Source organism: Phragmites australis, chromosome 8 (genome assembly GCF_958298935.1).
Source record: "Phragmites australis chromosome 8, lpPhrAust1.1, whole genome shotgun sequence".
In the NCBI taxonomy this organism is placed as follows: Eukaryota; Viridiplantae; Streptophyta; class Magnoliopsida; order Poales; family Poaceae; genus Phragmites; species Phragmites australis.
In genome coordinates, this window is record NC_084928.1 from 20083125 (window position 1) to 20105124 (window position 22000).

General features: G+C 43.4%; 1 protein-coding gene across 1 annotated transcript; it reads right to left on the reverse strand.

Moving 5' to 3' along the window:
* Positions 1-1964: 1964 nt before the first annotated feature.
* LOC133926744 (65-kDa microtubule-associated protein 1-like) lies at positions 1965-6436 on the reverse strand. Its single transcript, XM_062372803.1, has 10 exons — positions 6222-6436; positions 5447-5507; positions 5144-5347; positions 4472-4729; positions 4155-4370; positions 3911-4066; positions 3506-3817; positions 3285-3372; positions 2978-3126; positions 1965-2593 (listed from the first exon to the last, which is right to left on the reverse strand). The coding sequence occupies exons 2-10, from the start codon at positions 5489-5491 to the stop codon at positions 2267-2269; spliced, it is 1755 nt and encodes a 584-aa protein (XP_062228787.1). The 5' UTR covers positions 5492-5507; positions 6222-6436; the 3' UTR covers positions 1965-2266.
* Between the last annotated feature and the right edge of the window lie 15564 nt (positions 6437-22000).

Consider the following 22000-nt stretch of genomic DNA (forward strand, 5'->3'; position numbering starts at 1 on the left):
GTGCTCGACCAGTATGGTCATTGTCGAGGAACATCTGGTTTCGATGTAATTTACTCTTTGGTATAATATATTGTTATAAAATGCCTAATGTAGCGAAAATATCTCTATTAGACTATAATTATGATTTTATGATTAATAACAATATAGTCATTGTGACTAACATGTTTGTCAAGATTATACGTTAGTATATCTCATTGATGCAATACATCAAGAAGTCACCGTAGCCGGAATAAAGATTGATTGAATTGAAAAGTTCCAAAAAAATTTGCCCTACCGAAAGGTCCAGTGCAGAGGGGTTGAATTTACCGGAGCATTATGTACAGAGACAAAGTGAAGGCTAATGACTTCACTGAAAGGTTTGGTGCTTTATGTGTTAAACTCACTAGATTATTTCTGACAAAGAGGGAGAAGGCTAGGGACCTCACTGGATAGTTCGGTGATAGACACTGAGTAACACCGGAGCATTTCTTGTAGAGAAGAATGAATACACCAGAGCATTTTACACAGAGAGACTGCAAAGGCTCGGATGGCTCAAGATAACTCATCGGAAGATCCAATGATGGATTTGAAGGCACACCAGAGTGTCATGGGTCCATAGAGATATTGAATAGAGTTTCAACGGCTAGTTTCTGAGTTATTACTCACCGAATGATTTGGTGTTAGTACTACTGTTCTCACCGGATCATCCGGTGTTAACAACTTTTCTAAGCCATTGAGAAAATGATTAGTTGATGGGTTTGAGGCTATAAATACCACTTCACTCAGTTATTTGAAGGTGTGACATGCTGCTAGAGTCTAGATGAAGCTCATACACACTCGAGAAGACATCTAAGCCACCAAAATACTTAAAGTGATTATCCAAGATGATTAAACACAAGATTAGAGAGTGTTTAGTTCTTATAGGTTTAGAGTGAGTTATAGCTAGGTGTTACAGCTTGAAGAAGGGATCAATGAGTGATCCTAGCTTGTACCAAGTGGTATATCAATGCCTTGGAGTCTTAGTGACTCCTCAGCATTTTACGCCTTGGTGGCTCAAGCTTGTTGATCCTCCGACTTGGTGTGAAGTGGCGGTAAGACACGTGTACGGGGACGCAGAGACCCTTGCTTTAGTGGCTCAAGCTTTGAAGGGATCACGACAGTAAGTGACTGGAAGAGAGGCTAGTGGTGAGACTTTGTCTTGATGGCTTATCGTGTTTGAAACCTTATCTTGGTGACTTGATAACTCGAGAGCTGTGACCAAAAGAGATTTAATAACCGAGAGTATATCCTCTATGAAGCTCCAATTTGAATTAAAATTGGCATTCATGCCATTGATATTATGGGATAAAAATCATTGTGCTGAGTTTGTCTCTTTACCCTATTTACGTTTTCATATTTACATACTTGTAATTTACTTTATTAGAGTAAGTTATAATCCTCTTAAACTATAGAGTAAACATACTAAGATAAACCTAAAATACATTTAGATAAAAATTAAGATAATTTTATATTATAAAGTTTTTAAAACTAATTTAGTTTATGTTTCTCAGTGTCTCACACCTCCTCTCAAGAGGTTACCGTTTCTCACACCTAACAATATCAAGTCACACACCATGTCAATTTCATAAACGATATATTTCAAATCAAAGGAGTACTGATTTTTTTATCAATTTTTCTACTACTGGATATGAATGTAATGTTCATAAACACCTTTGCATGTTAATTTTTCTAGGTACATATCAAAAATAACGAAAACATAAGCCATGAACTAGCGGGAAGAGTTAAATATATTTTATAACTAAAAATTGTCTGTGTCACAGGTATGCCTCAACTATTCCTGTTTAACAATCATTTTCAGGAGTTTGAAGTGTATGTATTATGCAAATTGCAACAAATCCATGTCTCGTCCCCGTGTGGCCCAATCCTAACTCGTGTGTCACTTGCAAAGAAAATGCGAAGTACGCTGTGTTCACAGGAGGCGGAACTCAAAGCAAGGGCACACCAAAGGCATTTTAACAACTTATACGTCTAGCAAACCGGTTAATAACAATACAGCCCAGTAAAGACTATACACCGTCTGATCAACCAGAAATAGTACGGCCGAGTGAACTAACCAAAACAAGAACACCGCTTACACCAGAAGTGAACAATCCTGGCCAAGCAGCAGCTGAAAGGTGGACGTCATAATTACTCCTCACTACGAAGGCACATTATATTACCACAAAACAATGGAAAGTATTAGGAAAAAAAGTCCCTTACATCTAATATCCGACGCTAGGTTAAAAGATCATGGTGTACTTGGAACCGGATCGGTGCCAGAAATGTAGGAGGCCGCGTCTTCCTTAGCAGCTGCAGCCGCAGATGCATTCCCAGGAGAAGCTGTCTTCACCGCGTCTTTCTTTCCATCCTTCCCTCCAGACCTGGTGCCATGGCCCCCGTTCTGTTGACCACCAATTGATAGCCTTCTGTTCGGAGGAGTGCCATTTGAGACGCTGCCGTTCAACTTCGGGCCAAGTACCTTCTTTGAACTGGCAGGTCGGTTTGGGCTCACTCTTGATCCAAATGGCCCTTCATGATCAGTGTTGAGTTGCTGTTCAATGTAGCGCTTTTGGTCCTGGCATGTGAAGGCACCATATAGAGAAAGAGGAGAGCTGAATCAGTAACTAGTACAAAAGCAACGGCCAAAACCATACACCACAAATTGAAAGTCTGGGCACACTCCACGAGTCCATTCCCCCAGTTATAATCAGGTGTAACACCACATTCCAAAATGAATAAGAATTCAAAGGATAGCAAAATGGCAAATTGGTGGAGAGGCAAATGCAAAATGAGTGAAGTTATATCAGACCAAATGCCAGTTGAAAAACACAATCAGCATACTGACTTCAAACATCGATAGAACGAAAATAGGTACAAACAGAATTTGATGGGACAGCACTTGAACATTCGGTATTCAGGAACCAGTGGCTTCTAGAGTTAAAGAACATGTCACACTTACCCGCATTCTTTTCTTCTCTTCTTCCCTTTCCTGTCTGAGCATAACATACTCATCCAACATAGCTAGAAGAGGTACACCATCATACATAAAGGACAGACCACGACTCTCCTCCCATGCCCTGGTCTTCGCCACCAGAGTTTCAACAAGTGCTAGAATGAAAGCAGTCATTAGATCAGAAATGAATAGAATAAAATGTATAACTACCAGAATTAGAAATAAGCGCCATGTACACAAATAGATCTTGCAAGGCATAAAATTATTCGCAGGTAAAGCAAAGGATATTCACTGTTACAATTTGAATTGGTACCTGGAATCTTGTTAACAAGAATACGAGCTTTTTCTGCACGTTTGAGATTCAGGTGGGCACCTCGGCTTGAGTTGTACCTGTTGTCATCCTGCAGAAGGATTTTTATCTTGTGGTGAGAAGCTATTCCACAACCAGCATACTTTGGTGTTATCACATAAATGATCACAGGATACATGTAGGAGTAAGTACTTTCGATTTGCTAGAACCAATCATTAACATACCCGGTTATAATCTTCAAGCCAGCTTTCTTCTTCACACGCAGACATCCATCTTTCAACCTTATCTAGTATATCTTTTCTACTCAATGCTTCTTCCTTTGCTTTTGCTATCTGGCCATCCATATCCGCAATTAGTTCCGATGGTTCTATGTTCCCTGCCTCAATCAGCGCCAATATTTTCTCATGGGCAGCAGCTGTGTCTATTACTATGTGAGCACCAGCGTAGATGTCTTCTAACTCAGTTTGCTTCTTGAAAGCTATTTCTTTCATCTTGCTGTATTTTAGCTGGTCTAGCCTTTGGACCTCAACCTCAGCCTGAATAATTGGGAAAGTAAATGTCAAATAGAGCAGAAGGAACCATTCATATCAAGCAGTAATCATACCAAACAATTTACTACTTAAACTCACTTGCTCAATTAAATCCAGGGCAAGGGCACCAGGTGCAGTGACTTCATCCACAGATGCTGATCTGTTGCAGGTGACATGATCAAACATACGCCTTTCTTCCTTGGGGGCATCCATGAGATCCCAAAGATCATAGAGTTGACTAGCAAGCTCTTGAAGCTGAGAATGTAATTGAGCCAATGGTGAGGTTGAGCATGCAAGAAGGGAGTGCAATTCACATCTATAGGACTAAGATATGCGCTTTTACCTTGCTTAGCCTTAACTTCTTATCTTCATTAAGTGTGGCTACCGCCTTGTCAAGTTTTGACAATGTATCATTACTAATGCTCTTACAGTTGTCACCAATGGAGTCATCTAAACTGGGATGAACTTCAGTCACTGTGTTGAGGAAATCCATCCCCAAGACAGTACAAAGTTTGTGTACGATGCTTACATACTCAAGAACCTTCTCCAACCTATTTCTCTGCAAACCAAAATTGAAGGCAAATATTTATAATGAAGCAATGGTAAAAAAAAAATGAAGCATCATAACAAATACGAAGGGAAGAGATTAATAAAAAGCACCTTCTCTTTCTCAAGCTCCTGGAGCTGAGACTGGAAATCTTCAAGTTTCTCAAGTGTCAAATCGTCCTCATTGACTTGAGGTGTTGCCACCTGCTCACCCACCTCTATGGTGCCAGCGATTTCACCACATATTAGATCAATTTGTGACTGTACATTAACAAATTCCCTTTTTCTTTCATTTTTCTTTTTAGTCAACTGCTCAAGTGTTGGCGCTATAGCAGCTAGCTGCTGCTTGATTGTTCCCATTGTCTTCTCAGGCTGTGTGGATTGAGTATACTCAATTGTACTTCCAGTAATATAGAAAACAGATTAAATCTAAACATTTTGAATGAGGCATCATATGATTTCTGAGCTAGAACATTACATTTTCTGCACAAGACATTCTACGGGCGAAGAATGTACAGGGGGTTGAGACTTCAAACAAACATTATAAGTAGGTGCCCAGTTTCACAAAGTTGGTATAACATGTGCCGATAAACTTTATAAGGGGTTCTCCAAAAAAATTATTAAGTAGGAACCAAGTTCCATTAAGTAGGCATAACATGTGATGAATAATATGTTGCGTCATGCATAGACATATACTAGTATTCGCTCTTACGATTCTTGCAACAGCATGCTTTGGATCAGAGTTACTCTAGGTATAAATCAAGCTATAAGCATATATTCACTTACGGTTCTTGCAATAGCCTTTTCTCCTAGAGCAGAAAGAAGTCTGGCAAGCTCTATCTTTGAGTCATCCAGCGCTTGGATCAGGAGATCCCTAGAGTTAGTGGCTTGGTCAACTTTCCTCTTGTAAACATCCAGGCACTCCTGATCTAGCTCATACAGGACCTTGTCACGGTCCTCCTCACTCTCACCCACTTCATCCCATACCAACTACAGTTGACATAGAGGTAAGTCATCATCAGTTGCACTGGTTGAGGCAAAAAAGTTTCACCCTTTTGCAATCTGTGGATCACAAGTACAAGCACATACCTGCAATTTTTGCAGCAAGGATCCGCATGTAATATCGCTGGCCATCACAGACCAGAGCAACCTGTAAGGATGCAGCATTACTTGAGAAAATTACAGCTTACACCAACTAGTACGAAGTCCAACACGAAATGTGCTTCCAAACTTGACAGCGCCACGCTAAATCAAATCAAACCACCCCCACAATCAAGTCGGTCTAAAGTAGGCATTAAGTACGCTACGCATCGCAAGCAAGACATCATGGCTGGCACTCTTGCTCCCTATGCCTCGTTAACAAACCGTCTCCAAATTAGTAGCACTACTGGTGATAATTAAACACTCAGCTAATGGCCCTACTGAGAATAAAATCCCCAATCATTGCCACTATTAAGAACTTTAGGCACCTAAACTTTAGGGAGGGTTCTACTTCTAAGATTTATCTAAAACCCAGCAAATAACTCCACTAACCACCCCACCCCCAAAAAAACCACACAAAAAACTACGTGAACCCCAAGTGTTTGACCACGTTTGACCGGGCATGAGAGCACCCAACACATCGCGATCCGCTCACGCAGCTCTCACCTTTCCGTTTTACCAGATCAAACCCCCACACCAGAACCCAATTGGAAGCAGATCCCCAGTCAAATCCACCTCCCACCGCCCCAAAACATAGAGAAAGCCCCGCCCGCACCACCGCATTTCATCGCAAGGCGCCTCGACAGATCTCAGCCTCCAGCAACACCCCACCACCAATTCCACCACGGAAACAGAGAGAGAAGGCAAGCAGTCCCGCGCTCACCAGATCACGCGGAGAAAAGGAAGGAACGCGGAGCGGAATGCGGGCGCCCAACTCGAAGCAAGGATCCGTGGGGCTTAGTCCTCAACTCCTCAGGATTCGTGGCCGGAGGAGCTCGCCAGTCGCCGGCCGCCGCCGCCGAGAGAGCCGGCAGTTTCGAGTGGGCTGAGCTGATGAGCTGAGACTGGTGTGGAGGCGCAGCGCTGCTGTTGTTGCCTCGACACGGGCAGCCGAATTAATTGGGGCGGGTGGGGCGGGTGGGCGCGCGGCTCCGCCGCTGGATGCGACCGGTCGGAGTATCAGACGGCCCAGATCGACTGGGGATTTACCGCGGCTGTCGGTGAAAAAGAGGTAGGGGGATGATATAAAGTGGGCCCACGTACACGTTGCAGAGTAAATTCTGCGAATTAAAAGTTTTTGCGTTTGGTGCCCTCGGGGCCTGTTAATTAGGCTCGTTGTGGGGCGTTGACCCGTCAAACCTGTCTCCTTGCGTTCTGGGTTCCCTATCCTGCGGTGTTTTTAATTGGGTTTTCCGAGATCAAGAGATTAGAAAAGAGCATAGATTTTGTGAACGATCCGACGGAAAATTATTTGAAATCTTCTGAATCGCAAATGCAAATGGGAAACGTGAGGCCGCTGCAAAATGCTTTGCTCTGTTTCCAAGGGCATTGGTGGGACGTGTTAAACGCCCACTTCTTCCTCTGCCAACGATCTCAATAATTTTGTCTCAGAGAATGCAATGTCTGTTTCGGGAGGGAGGAAACAGAAACCATGCCCAGTCCTAAAATACGAGTGCCTCCTCCCAGAGACCCAAACATCCTTTGGTGCAAACAGAGGAAAAGGCTCGCATTTTCTCTTCGAAGGGAGAGAGCAGACTGCAGGGGCAGATGGCAAATCAGTTATATAAGTAAAAAAAAGAAGAAAGAGCTGTCACGGTACTGCTCGTGTAGGTAAAGAATCCGGGATCAGATCCGTAGGCTTCTGTTACTGTTAGCACGAGATCAGTAGCCATAGCTGCTCCTTTATTCTTTTATCACAGGGCCAACGAGGTCTAGACTCCGGACCAGCAACGGCACAGTGTCGTCTAGAGCTGCACAGCACACAGCCAGCGTGGGGCATTCGTGCGCCGCTGCTCGGCTCGATCACCTCAGCCCTCAGCTGCCAGCTCCTGTTTTTTACCCGCCTCTGATACTTTCCCAGCCGATTCGCACCGGCCGGCCAGCTGCGACGGGAGCGCGTCAGCAGACCCCCGCTTTTGGCCTTTTGCGCGTGGCGGGGCCCGCGGGCACATGGCCGTCCACGTGCCGCTGCAGAGGTCTCCTCCTCGGCTCCGCGCGTCGCGGCTTGCGTCGGGCAGCGGCACGGCATCAGCCAGGTGGCAATTAAATGGGTTAGTTCCACTTAATTTTTTCAATCAACTATACGAGTAATCACTTTGTTATTATTTTTTTAAGCCGGTAGTGATTGTTTTTATTTTGTTTTTAGTTAGATTTGTTATAGATGTTGGAGGTCTTGTTAAATAATTTTATTGTTTTTTTTCTTTTTAGGTTTTTTTTACTTCTGATATTAAAAGAACTTGTGATCTTCTTGATGATATTTAAAGTATGTTATAGTAGATTTTTCTGTAAATTTCTTCATCATGTTAGTATGGTTATTTTGATGAGATTAAACATGGTTTTTGCCCTTTAATCTTATCAAGTCTTATGAGTTTTTCACTCTTGCTTGAGTTTATTATTTTTCTTGTGTAATCAGTTCTTTAGATAGTTCTATAAGAACATTCTTAACATATATCTCATTATAAATGGGTGAGTTAGATAAATTAATTAAATTATTAAAAAAGTGCAAGCATATACCTTATAATTGAAATTAAATAGAGGTAGATGCTTAAAAGGATCTTAGATTGAGATTCAATGCACTTAAATTTTGCTTTAAGCTCATCATGCTCCTTATTTAGTAAATTGAATTTGCTCAATAATTGTTCATAATTAGAAACAAAGATAACATGAATGTCATTAAGTATGTCGAATATCTAACTATATGGTATATGCGCATGAGGAGTATATCATACACAGACAAGATATGTACAATACATATTAGGCAGCTCTAGATATCACGGAACCGAATCAACGGTACCTGATATACCCGAAATTAAGGAAGTACATACTAGAAAGGTTTAGATTAGTTACCCAACTTAGAAAGATTAGTATCCAAAACAGATCTATCTACTTGGACGTCAAAAAAGACAACTCCCTACCTCACCCTTTATAAGGCGGAAAGGCTGGAGGGGGAGGGGAAGAAGGAGAGAGGCAAGCATCAAGACCCCAACAGAGGAACTACTCGGCAACTTTAGCGCTAAGTTAGATTAGATCCAATCTACTCCTTATAATAGTTTTAGCCACATTGCTTGTACTCGAGATCATCAATATATAGCAGCAACACCCCCACAAAATATAGGGTATTACTCTAATCGGAGGACCGAACTTGTATACATTATGTGTCTCGTCTCGTGATTAATCCCTGCACTCGAAGATACCCAGTCAATTTACAAACATATTATCGAAAACTAATCTTTGACAGTTGGCGCGCCAGGTAGGGGCATTCTTCTGTTTTGTAGGATTAATCACGTCTCGAGCTCACTTTTGCGTTGGATTCTCTGACACCGGCTTCTACGACCACTTCAAGTCGATGGCGGACATCTTCGAGTCCCCTCCCGTCGACTCTGAGATCATCTTCGGAACTATGGTTTTCCGTTGGGATGATCAAGGTGGACTGATCCACACCTGTACCCTCGAGTCCAGACCATTGGATGCGTATCACAAGGTGGGACATCTCGAGTGGGATCCCGCAGAGCCTAATGTTCTCAATTGTATGGACACCGACAGCGACGAGGGTGGTGACGGTGACTCCAACACTAGCCAGAGCAGCCGAACAAATCAATTTATGTTTATGGCCAGAGGCGACGACCCTCCATCGGCTGACCCAATGGCGGTGGATCCAAACACCATGGTTGACAACGACGCAAAAATTCTTGAACATCCAACGATAGCCATCGCTGCCAATGGTACCGGCACTGAGTTACACCCGAAACATCTGCAGCTGGAGCCTTACATGCACCCGACATGACACTCCACTAACGAACCATAGGAAGGCAGATGCCTCCTGGCCTTTCCCGATGACTTCCGGTGGGTATGCCTTCGCCCGTGACAGCCCACTGCTCAAGAGACAAGCTCCCTCCGAACAATCACCATGAGGCTTCATCGGCTCAACCGCAACTAAGCATTGGTAGCAATGTATTCAGTACTCCGGACGCTAACATGCAAGGAGCTCATCTGATTTTCAGATCCCTTCCAGAATTGGATCCGGTGAATCCACTAACTCCTATAGTCAATCAAGTCAAGATCCTACTCGATATGGCTCAGATCCAAGTTGCTCGAGCAAACAATCCTCGCAACTCCAGGCCCCCCAGTCAGTGCTGTCCCGGCTTGAGGAGCCACGGGCGGGAACGCTCTCGAGTAGAGGAATCTCGGACTGAAAGCTCAGGCGGTCGAGCCCGAACATGACACTATGGGCCAAACTGTAGCTGTCCTATCCATAGGCGCAGAAATCAGGAAGACATGAGGAACCATATTCCTCATAACCGGTATGATCTACGTATGGCGATCAAAAACCGCCGTGAGGAACGCTGTGAAGACGATCGCCACTACTACGACCATAGATCTACTTGACAAGATGGTCAACATGACTCCCTTGCTTGAAAAGACAAGCATGACAGTCCCTCACCACCTCTTCCTGAAGAGTTCTATGGGGACTGCGAGGCTTTCATACGTGAACTTCGGTCAATTTGGTGGCTCGAGAAGTTCAAAGCAGGCCCGATCCAGAAGTACGACGCGAAGATCAATCCAAATGAGTGGTTGCAGATCTATACCACTATCATTCGAGCAGCCAGTGGTGACAACTCGAGTAATGGCCAACTACCTGTTAACCGCCTTGATGGACTCGCAAGGTCCTGTTTGCTAAACTTGCCGCCCAACTCGATTCGTTCGTAGGCAGAACTTAAGGTTCAGTTCATAACCAAATTCCAAGGCACATTCGAGTGTCCAGGAACGAAGAACGACCTCCACCAGCTGCACCAAGGCGATGACGAATCCCTTTGAGATTTCATCCACCGGTTCAGCGACAAGCGTAACACGATCCCAGACATCTCTGATGAGTCGGTAATCATCACCTTCAAACGAACGAATGCTGCCCAATAGTTCGACGAACGAATGCTACCCAACTGGACCAGTAGTCTGGCCAGATCAGTGAGGCAAAACCAGCAGACACGGATGATGCACTACTCAAACGCAACCCGACATGGATGGCTCCATACCAAGCCCATCACGAGGAACGAGACACCCCTGATGATGATACGTCTGCAAAGAAAATTGCTCTTAAATCCAATGTCTACATTTTGGTAAACGACAAGCTCTATCGAAAGGGGAGTAACGGAATCTTGATGAAGTGCATAACTCAGGAAGAGGGCAGTAAAATATTACTCGATATCCATGGAGGTATGTGTGGTAATAATGCGTCTTCTCGCACCTTGTTCGAAAAAGTTTTGCGCCAAGGGATTCTATTGGCTGACTGCCCTCTAGGATGCTTCCGAGCTGGTCAAAAAGTGTGAGAGCTGCCAATTTTTTGGAAGGCAGACCACTCGATTAGTGTAACCTCTACAAATAATTCCTCTTTCTTGGTCTTTCTCCGTCTGAGGCTTGAATATCCTAGGACCGTTCCCAAGGGCCCAAGGTGGTTATAAGTTTCTATTCATGTCTATCGACATGTTCACCAAGTGGATAGAGGTCAAACCCATGAGAAAAATAACTACAGAAGTGGCCAAGAAGTTCATGAGGAGCATAATTACTCAATTCGGCATTCCGCATCGGATAATTACGGATAACGGTAGCCAGTTTAGAAGTGGGACCTTTATTGCGTTCTGCGAAGAATTCGGTATCAAAACTTGCTTCGCCTCAATAGCCCACCCGTAGAGTAATGGTCAAGTTGAGCGTGCTAATGGTATAGTCTTACAGGGCATCAAAACTTGGGTCTTCGATAGGCTAAAAGCCTACTCGAAATGTTGGGTAAAAGAACTTCCCTTGGAACTATAGGTCGTTCGTACTTTGACCAATAGGGCCACCGGTGAAACTCCGTTCTTCTTGGTTTATGGAGTGGAAGCGATGCTCCTGACTAAGTTGCAGGCGTTGCGTAGATATCAAAGTCAGAGAATTCAGCCCTGGAAACTCGTTGTTGGGGACCTCATCCTATGAAAGGTGCAGAAACAGGATCAAAGCCACAAGTTATCACCTAAATGGGAAGGACCTTACATAGTAATCAAAGTCACTCGACCAGGATCAATACGGCTATCTACTCCAAATGGCGAGATACTCGAGCACTCGTGGAACATAGACCAACTCTGAAAGTATTATTCATAGAAAATGTAGGTTATAGGTAAGTCGATTACATTCGATTCGGTTAGCTACTCGATTACATAATTTTCTTCTTTTTCCCTCTAATTTGTGTGGATAGTGCAAAATTAGCAAAAAGGATCCAACTAGCTCTTGCAAATAATGAAGATCCACAACCTCCAAAGGTTTGGAAGCGTATAGACCCTCATTCACCCTTGTACGAGTCGAGGAACCTTTTATACTCCTCTCTTGGGCAGTAGCTGATCACTCCAGGAACCGGTCGTCAACCAGCATAAGGATCAAGAAAAGTGGCCAAGGCGAAGACCCTGCTAGAGCTGCTGACCGGTGCCAGTGATACCAAGTGGTCTTCTGCTTGGCACGAAGGCGATCTGGCGGTTGTTGATGGAGAAGGCGACTGTGCCTCCTTAGCTAGCAATGACTTGGGGGCTCCACCACCGAAGACCTCGATGGCGGCTTGGTCCATGATCCGGTCGAGATCACCACCATCCTCATTCCTCTCCGGTGCGGAGTGCTGCGCCGTCTAGCCTGAAGCATAGGTGATGAGCCCATGGCTCCTTCGGATATGATCAATACCACTAATAATCCTCCAATTACAAGAGCACATGCACGATAATTAGACCACCAGGTGAACTCGTTCCTTGCTATTCGTGTTTCCTTGGATGGATTACCACTAAATTCTTGTGATGTTTTATTGCATAGGAACGTGGGAGAAGCACCACAAACTTACTCAAACGTCACTCCTTGAAGGCCAAGTCTACTCAGACTCAAGGCTGAGCTCTAGTCATGGTCGTGGTCGAAGTCGAGTTCCAGGATAGCACGTTAGTAAAACAGACATAACTCTCTCATACGAAGTCCGTTTTAGGCAATCTTGGACATTCTGGAAAGCTTACGATGAGCCCTTTCTAATGGATATGAGATAGACTAAATATTCCTTATAGTTTAGTTAGAGTCAAAGGAATAAGGTGCTGCATCACCGTTTTGAACCCTACCGGGTTTTGTAATCGTGTCGGTGTCGGAGTCCAGGTTGTGCACGCCTCTCTCTATGGTTGCACAACCCTAGGGCGACCTCCTCACGCCCCCTATATATACACAGTAGCCATCGTAGTTTAGGCTTAGGTTTAGCTTAGATTATTCTATTTAATATAGTTTTGTTGTTTATTGGTTTGTTGAATCCCAAACTCGAGTGCTTTATTGGTAATTAGCAATATTCAGATTGCATCTACCTGTTCTTGCTTGTGTTCTCGATTCGCTTGCAGGAAAAACCTTCTTGGCGAGGTCAACCGCATCTTAGCACAGTTGATAACCACAGAGTAGTGGTGTAGTGGTTGCGAGGGTTCTTGATCTGTTCTGATTAGAGCCCTGGGATCATCAACGTCGAAACTCCACTAATCGATTTATCATATTACCTTTGGAAGATCTGACAAACGCGCATCAATAGGTCTTGATGTAATGATGAACACGCTGAATGAGGGGACGACAACGATCTATGGTGGGTGCTTCTTCCCTCTACTTCTTAGGCCCGTCACTCAAGACCTTGTCATCGGAGAGGTGATGATGATGACCTAAAGAAGTACCATGGCAAGAGGCCTATGGGAGAGAATTTCTGGGATTGGCTCAAGAGGCGGAGATGGAGTGGAGGCCATGGCTTCAAGCTCTATGAGTCCTAGGAGGCAATGGGCAAAGTAAACAAAGGATACGACAGACAAATGGCTTCGAGTCCCCTCTATTTATAGCAGAGGAAATGAGTCATACTATGTACACGTAGCTGTCAAGATCCGAAACAATGGCGTTGCCTCGGGCGCGTAGCGTGTTTAGCGGAAGTCAAGAATGTCACGATGGCATTATGGCTTGTCTCGTCTCTACAAAGAGAGATGGGCGGCTATTACGACGTGTCAAATCAAGGTTGCAGTGAAAACAAGCACAAATGGGAGTTTACTCGATAGCCACATTGTAGTTAAAACCATAACATTCGGGGGCTTGCATTATCGAGTATTCGGTCGAGAACGAGCTTTACTCTTCGCCCGACTCCGTCATCGAGTACATAGTCAAGAATGAGCTTTACTCTTCGTCCGACTTTATATCGAGTACATAGTTGAGAGCTATAACGCTATTCTCCGATCAATGGTACATGTATGTCATTTTCTACTCTTTAATCGAGTAATTTCTTCCTCGACCATAAAGTCAGAGGCTACATTGCAATACCATATTTCTTTTATATGTTTTTTTGCAAAAATTTATCTGGCTCTAGGTCGATCACGTTAAATAGAACCAACGAAGGCATGTGTTGGGTCGATGACGGACAACTATACCTTAGGAGGCATAACGGCACAGAGATTATCAAACATCTCACGCCTAACGGCCAAAAGGGTTATGAAGTCCTAGTCTGCCTCGCATGTGCTCTCTATCGAGTTTATGTTTGTATGCTGATCGAATACGCAAGTTGATAAAAGTTCGTAGAAAATTTGATATGCTGTTTCTTTTTCTAGTTCTGTATTAGTCTTTTCCTCATTATTACAGTGTTCTCGAGTATTCGAGGGCTGCGTATCTAATGGCTTATCTAGTTAAGATTTCAGGTGTTGATAGATGCGTAATCGTATGGTCTTGAGAATGATGACAACATGTACCTATCAGTTATTGCATCTACTTATGCTAATCCTATTTCATCGATAAGGAAATAGCAAACAAAAGCATAATAGACTGGCAAAATGTAGTATTATTGCGAGCATTTTCATATCATAAAATATGTTTTAAAAGTGTCAGATCCAAATGGATCATTAGTGCGAGGAACTCCCCTCACTATCATCACTAGGCAGACTAAGCCTTAACGACTCGACGAAGGCTAGAACCACCGGCTAAATGCTTTCAACAAGTTTTGTGGCCTCCTGGCTAATATAGTTGAACCCGACTGTCACCAATGAGGTATTGAGTGCGGGATTGTAACTCTTGAGGATACCTAGCATTGTGGCGGCGCTTGCAGAGGTTGATTGGGACATGAGGTCGAGTGTCTGCTCCTTCAGCTCTTGAAGAGCAAGGACCGCAGCATCCCGTTGGGCGATGGTAGCATCCCATTCAATCATCATGGCCTTCATTCCAGCTCGCACGATGTTCACTTGATTCCTAAGTTTCTCTTGATACTTGGCATCATCGTCAATTTTCTTCATTGCGTCAGAAAGAAGTTTTTCTTGTTGTTATAGGAGGACTCAAGGCCTAAAGAATGTAAACCGGAAAAATAACTTTTGTTAGTCACCCAATAATCGAATCACGCACTTGTGATCGGGGATAGACTTACGTTCAATTTTCTCCCTCTTGGCTTCGAGCTTCTTATGGTGGTTGGCCTTGGCGGCAGCTACCTGAGCACTTGTAACTTGGAGAAGAACCTTTATCGCTGCCTATGGGTCATTGGCTGGGATCGATACTGAGGTTTCATTTCCCTTAAGCTACGAGTCTTCTTCAGGCCGCTCGAGGTAGGATCTTTAGTGTGAGGAATTGGAGCCGAGGATGAGTCAACCGGGGAAGTCAGTCCTGGATGACTGGTCGAGACGTTGGCAACCTAGGTTTTGCCCGTGTAGATAGTCTGCAATCAACATAATAAGGGAAGAGGAAAAGAAAGACTACCAATCGAGATTAGGATTCAAGTCAAACCTCTTCGAAATTGGGAAGTGCGAAATGATGCTTGACTTTGGCCTTTTGGTGGTCACCTTCTTCGTTCTTGGACTGGTAGGCGGAGCCGGTGGAGGAGTTACACATGGACCAGGCAAAGCCAAGGCATCTATAGACTGCAAAGAACCAGATGATAAAAATTTATTATCTTAAGTTTATCGAGGGAAAGTATGACCAACTAAAGAGCGATAATTCGACTGAAATTACCTCTCTGGTTGAGTCATCAGGCATGACAATCCCTTAAGTTGGCGATTGTGAGGACGCGCCAGACATGCCCTAAAAAAGCCACCCACGCAAATTCGTCATTAGTAGAATGACCGAGAGAAAATCAATAACTCGAGAAGAGTTACCTTTTCGGCCAAGTCATTGAGTGTTGCGGTTGCTCGAGGAGGTGATTCGGCGGGTACGCTCGCCGTCCCCTAACAAAAGGCCACTCATCCAAACCGAACACATTCAAGTATCCACTTGATAATTTGAAAGAAAAATAAGAAGATAATAAGAATTTTGATTTCAATACCCGTGGGCGCTTTCGTTTATGCTTGAGAGGGCTCGGATCAAGCAGCTGGTGAGAAGATGAGGACGATCTCTTCGATCGAAGAGACCCCTCGGCCTCCTCATTGGCTGATCCTTTCCCCTTGTTGACAGCATCAGCAGAAGAAGTGCCATGGAGATCAAAGACCTCGCTCGAAAGGATGTGCTCTTGGCAGAAGACTGGAGCCTGCAGTCATACAAATAGGTCATATCAAATAGACAATGATCGGTCCTAACTTTTTCATTAAGAAAATACTTACATCTGGTCGAGGATTCGTGAAGGAATAAGACAGAATGCCACATCCCAGTGCTTCGGAAGAGAAGAGCTTGTTCAACCAGGCAGTGACATCCTGGGCAAGCAGGGCTGAAAAAGAGAAGAAAGGTTATTCGACAAAGCTAGAAGGTCATAGCAAAATGAAAAGGGCAAAGTGCTAACTAAACCTTACATCTGGCCGCGTCCCTGGAAGCATCCTCATCCCCACTGTATTCCCAAGCCAAGCGCGTCCGTGCCTTCAAGGGGCTCAATCTCTTGCTAATAAAATCTTTGGCCACATGCCACCCAGTTAGGCCAAATTGCCTTAGCATGCAAATTTTGTTTGCGTAGTAGGTGGTGTGGTCGAACTCTCAGTGCTCTTGTGTCTAAGATAGATTTTGGACAGGTAAAAGACCTCTATACAATAAAGGAAAGCCAATTGGATTGGGATTGCAGATGTAAAACTAAAGTTTTTTCCAATCCTTCGACCAGGAGGAGGTTAAGGGAACCAAGATATAGGAATTTTTCATTCCATTCCTCAATTGGAAACCACACCCCTCGACACATTTATTCTCTGTAATCCTCTTCAGTTTATAAAAGTACTAAAGAAGATTTAAACTTGGCACGATGCCAAGGAAAGCCTCACACAGATGGACAAAAACACTCGGCATGGTGACGGAGTTGGGGTTTATGTGGTGAAGCTCAATTTGATATCAATCGAGCACATTGAGAAGAAATTTGGAAAGAGGGATATTAAATCCGTAACGGAAGAAAGATCCAAAAACTACAAACTCGTGCTCGATCTTGCAAGAAGGGAATCTCTCACCAGATGCCGTCCTCCATTCAACCAGGCTGTGTGGTGGCACGACTCCTTTCGCTTCAAGTTCTACCAGCCGAGACTCTTTCATCGTTGAGGGTGTCCAGCCTCGATCATGAACCGTGCTTCGTCGTACTAATCGGGCGAGGCACTGGTAGCTGCAACGTCCGATCGCTTCTCAGGCGAAGAGGAAGTCAGGATCTTCGAAGAAGAACCGGGATCCATGGATCTAAATTTCTTTTGGCGGTGGTGCGTGCTGGGGCGGAGAAATCCGAGAGGCTTGTGCAGGAAGACTGGTGGCAATGACGAGGAATGGCCGCTATAACTCCGGGTCATACAGGTAAATAATCAAATATTTACTATCTCTTCGACCACTCTCACCTTTACAACGCTTCGACCAGCGCGAAAAGAGGAATGATGACGACATGTGAATCTCTGCACGCCCTTCTTCCCGCATTAAATGTGCCTATACCCGTCGTTTCAAATTTTGAAAGATTTTTTTAACTCTACTCGGATTCTAGTGTCAATCAATTGAGTTCTTTAATCTTTTTCTTCAAGTCTCAAGTGTGGTTAGCCACAGGGCACTCGACCCAACTGAGCTTCCAGTCAATACTTGAGGAAGGATCTATCCATACTCAATTCTTTCGACTATAAGCCTGATCCATTCTACTCGACCAAGCTTAAACTTGATGGCACTCGAGTGGACACTTATGAAACCTCTCCTCCTGGGTAGAGTTAGGGGGCTACTGTCGAATATCTAACTATAGGGTATATGCGCATAAGGAGTATATCATACACAGACAGGGTATGTACAATATATATTAGGCAACTCTAGATATCACGGAATCGAATCAGCAGTACCTGATACACCCGGAATCAATGAAGTACATACTAGGAAAGTTTAGATTGGTTACCCAACTCAGAACGATCAGTATCCAAAATAGATCTATCTACTTGGACAAGGAAGACAACTCCCTATCGACTATGACTGGATAGGAGTCGGTACCTCACCCCTATATAAGGCGAAAAGGATGGGGGGAGAGGAAGAAAGAGAGAGGCAAGCATTAAAACTCCAACAGAGGAGCTACTCGGCAACTTTAGCCCTAGGTTAAATTAGATCCGATCTACTCCATGTAATAGTTTTAGCCACATTTCTTGTACTCGAGATCATCAACATACAGCAGCAACACCCCCACAGGATGTAAGGTATTACTCCAATTGGAGGTCTGAATCTGTATACATCATGTGTCTCATCTCATGATTAATCCTTGCACTTGAAGGTACCCAATCAATTTATGAACATATTATCGGGAACTAATCTTTGATAAAGTGTATTGAATTTCTTAAACTCTTTTAATTATTTCTTAAGGGTCATTTGTTGCTCATTGATCAAACGAAGAAGTTCATCATAGGAGAAAGAATCATGATTAGATTCATCATCATTTACATCACTATCCATACATTTAGCCATAAGACACTTGTGAGATGACTTGCATGTCGACTTACACTATGATGAACTTAAGGAAGAGCTTATCTTGGAGAAGTACGCGGTGAAACTCTCATCACTTGAGGTTGAATCTTCATTTTCACTCATTAATCTTCTCATGCTTGCAAATATTTTGGCTCTTCCCCTTGTCTCCCTCTTGCACTTAGTCTTCTTCTCTTTCTTGATGCGATCAATAGTTTTGACCAAGTCTTTTATAGAGATTCGATGGTCAATCATGGTATTGATCTTCTTAATATTCTTCTCCACTTGAGAGGTGAGTTTGGTAACTTCGGGGTCTATTTCTTCATCACTTGATGTGTTTTGCATATTATTTTCATTTCTCTCTTCATTTTCATCTTCATCTCCATTATTTTTGTTTGAACTTGACTCTTGCTCTTGCCTGCTCATCTTCGTCTTCATGTGTGAGCATGGTGCTTACTTGTGATAGCAATGTTCTTATGGATAAGGAAGAGGCTTTCACCCTATGTTTATTATCATCTCATGGGCGGTGATCTTACCGACCACTTGACTTGGAGTCATCTTTTTGATATCGTTGTTGTCATAGATGATGGAGACTATCAATTTGTACTTGGAAGAAGAGCTTAAAGTACTTTTCTCACGGCTCGATCATCATCAATTGGCGTCAAACTTAGCCCATTGATCTCATTGACAAAAATATTCAAACGTGAGTATATGTCATTAACACTTCAAAAATACATCTAGCCCCCCTATATGGGTTTTGGCTAATTGATGATAAATGATTAAGGGACTAACGTGTTTATTGAGGTTATGAACAGGTTTTAGTCCTGATGGAGAAGTTAAATGATGGTGATGTCCCTCAAAAGAAAAGAGAAGTGGCATGTAGTTATCCAATAAGTTTTAATTCGGCATGTAGTTATCCAATAAGTTTTAATTCGCTTTATTTTCGAATTTGAGTTTAGGAATGCCGTTCTATCAAGAAGGACGCGTATTGATAGTTTTGATGGTTTCTTAGTGCTCAAGTATCCTTTTACAACCAAAAATTGAGAGACACAATAATTCGCGGACACTGGGAAAGTGATGTTTTTGTCTGAACCCGAAGTCTCCTGGTTGGACTGGATACTCCGGATTCTGGACAGTAGCCCGGAGTATCAGGGTAGAGCTCCGAGCCAGGCTCTCAGGATGGGTTTAATGTTTTAACCCGGAGTTGCTGGGTGATCGAAGTCTCCGGACTATACTCCGACAGAGAGTCTTGGTTATAGCCTAAAAGTTTCACCCGGACCATCCGGGTTGTTGTGTTCATCCGGACCCTCTGGGTTGGGTTCCAGACAGACTCGTGGCTGTGCGATTTGTGTCAACCCGAAGTCTCCGGGTTGACTCGGATACTCCGGGTCAGTTCATAAAGCACAATATTGGCTAGTTTTTGAGGGAGTGGATATAAATACTCCCTCACCCCCTCCTTCATTTGCTGCTGAACAACTCGTGGACAATCTCATTCATAGTCATTCAATAGCCCTCCTAACTCTTCTGAACCTTAAATCTTAGAAGATTTGGAGAGTAGGGTTGTGAGAGTGAGACTAAGAGCTAGTAAGCTTAAATCCAATCTTGAGCACTTGAGTTCATCGCTAAGCCATCAATCCGCATTATTTACACTTGAAGCCTTGGGCTTCTAGACGGTTAAGCGTCGCCCGGAGAGAACCCAAGCTTGTACAGTGCCTTGGGAAGTTTGTATTACCCCAACGATTTGAGTAAGAAACTCTAGCTTGACCTTGGTGGTCGCTTAAGTAAGGAAAGGGTTGAAAGAGACCCTGCTCTTTGTGAGCTCCTCAACGAAGATGTAGGCACTTCTTTGTGGAGTTTTTGAACTTCGGGATATAAATTCTTGTCTCCTTTACTTTCTTGTATACTTTCTTGTTCTAGTTGATTTTGGGCGATTTGCCTCAATCTACTTGCATGTGAGTGTGTAGTTGCAGGTTGTTGGTCAATAGGTCTCGAGACATCTATTAGAACATGTGGTAACTCATAGGCCAAAGTAGATTTGCTTAAAATTTCTTAGTTTTTGATTTCCTGTTCAGGCCAGACTATCCTAGTTCACTCGGAGTATCCGGGTCTGTATAACCCGGAGTCTCCAGATTGACCCGAAGTATCCGGACGCTGTAATCCGCTGCGAAGTTTTAAATTTCAAATATAGCCTATTCACCCCCCTTCTATGCGACATCAAGTACTTTCACACTTTCATGGGAAAATTCTTTAATGCTATTGAGCTTAGTAACAAGCACATGATATTTCTCATTATACATAACTTTGTACCTTCATGTATTTCAATAAGACTATTCTAAATATCATGTGCATTGGTGAGAGAATAAATCGATTAAATGCATCAGCATTTAAAGATGATAAAAATATACTCTTTGCCAATACATCTAATTGCCTCTCCTTGTTTGTGATGCGATGTATCATCCTTTTCTCGGTAACTCTTCAAACATCTAAACCTTTAGCTTACAAAAACAAGTCATAATAATTTTCCATGGGAGAAATTAGTGTCATCAAAATATGGAGTGTTGTGGGTATCCATCTCAACCCCAGACATCACAACTCTAGGATGTTAAGCTTATCAAGAGCACGAGGCTCTGATACCAATTGAGAGGAACGTTGACGTTCTAAGAGGGGGTAAATTAGGACACTTAGAAATCTAAACCAAATTGGCTCAAAAAACTTCACAAGATAAACCTATCTTAATTTATATCTAAATATGCAACCTCAAGAGGATTGCAACATACTCTAATAAGGTAAATTACAAGTATGTAAATGCGAAAACATAAATAAGGTAGAGAGATAAACTCGGTACAAGTAATTTTTATCCCGTGGTATCAATGGCATGAATGTCACCACTAGTCCATGTCGAAGCTCCACAAATGGTATGTTCCCGGTCGCCAAGTCTCTTCCGGTCACAACTCTTCAGCTACCAAGTTATTAAGACAAGGTCTAGAGCATGATCAGCCACGAAGCTCACCAAGGCAAGGTCTCACTATTAGCATCTCTTCCGGTCACTTGTCGCTGTGATCACTTTGGAGCTTAAGCCACCAAGACAAGGATCTCTGCGTCCCCGTACACGTGTCTTGTCACTGCTCGACACCAAGTCGGAGGACATACAAGCTTGAGCCACCAAGGCCCAAGATGCCGGCGAGTCACCAAGACTTTAAGGTGCTGACATATCACTCAGTACAAGTTAGGATCACTCCTTGATCCCTTCTTTAAGCTGCAACATCTAGCTACAACTCACTCTAGGCCTATAAGCACTAAATACTATCTAATCTTGTGCTTAATCACATTTGATGATCACTTTAAGGACTTTGATGGTTTGGATGTCTTTTCAAGTATATATGAACTTCTTCTAAACTCCAGCAGTATGCCACACCTTCAAATAACTGAGTAGAGGGGTATTTATTGCCCTAAACTCACCAACTAGCTATTTTTCCAACGGCTCAGAAAAACTGTTAACACCGGATGATTCGATGAGAACAGTAGTACTGACATCGGATCATCTGGTGAGTACAAACTCAGAAACTAGCCATTGAAACTCCATTCAATATC

Excerpts from the sequence above, each read along its gene's own strand:
- LOC133926744 (XM_062372803.1), bottom strand. The coding sequence starts at position 5,491 with ATGGCCAGCGATATTACATGCGGATCCTTGCTGCAAAAATTGCAG. Across the intron at positions 5,348-5,446 it reads CCTTGCTGCAAAAATTGCAG|TTGGTATGGGATGAAGTGGG; the intron begins GTATGTGCTTGT and ends TGTCAACTGTAG. Across the intron at positions 4,730-5,143 it reads AAAAGGCTATTGCAAGAACC|CCTGAGAAGACAATGGGAAC; the intron begins GTAAGTGAATAT and ends CAATCCACACAG.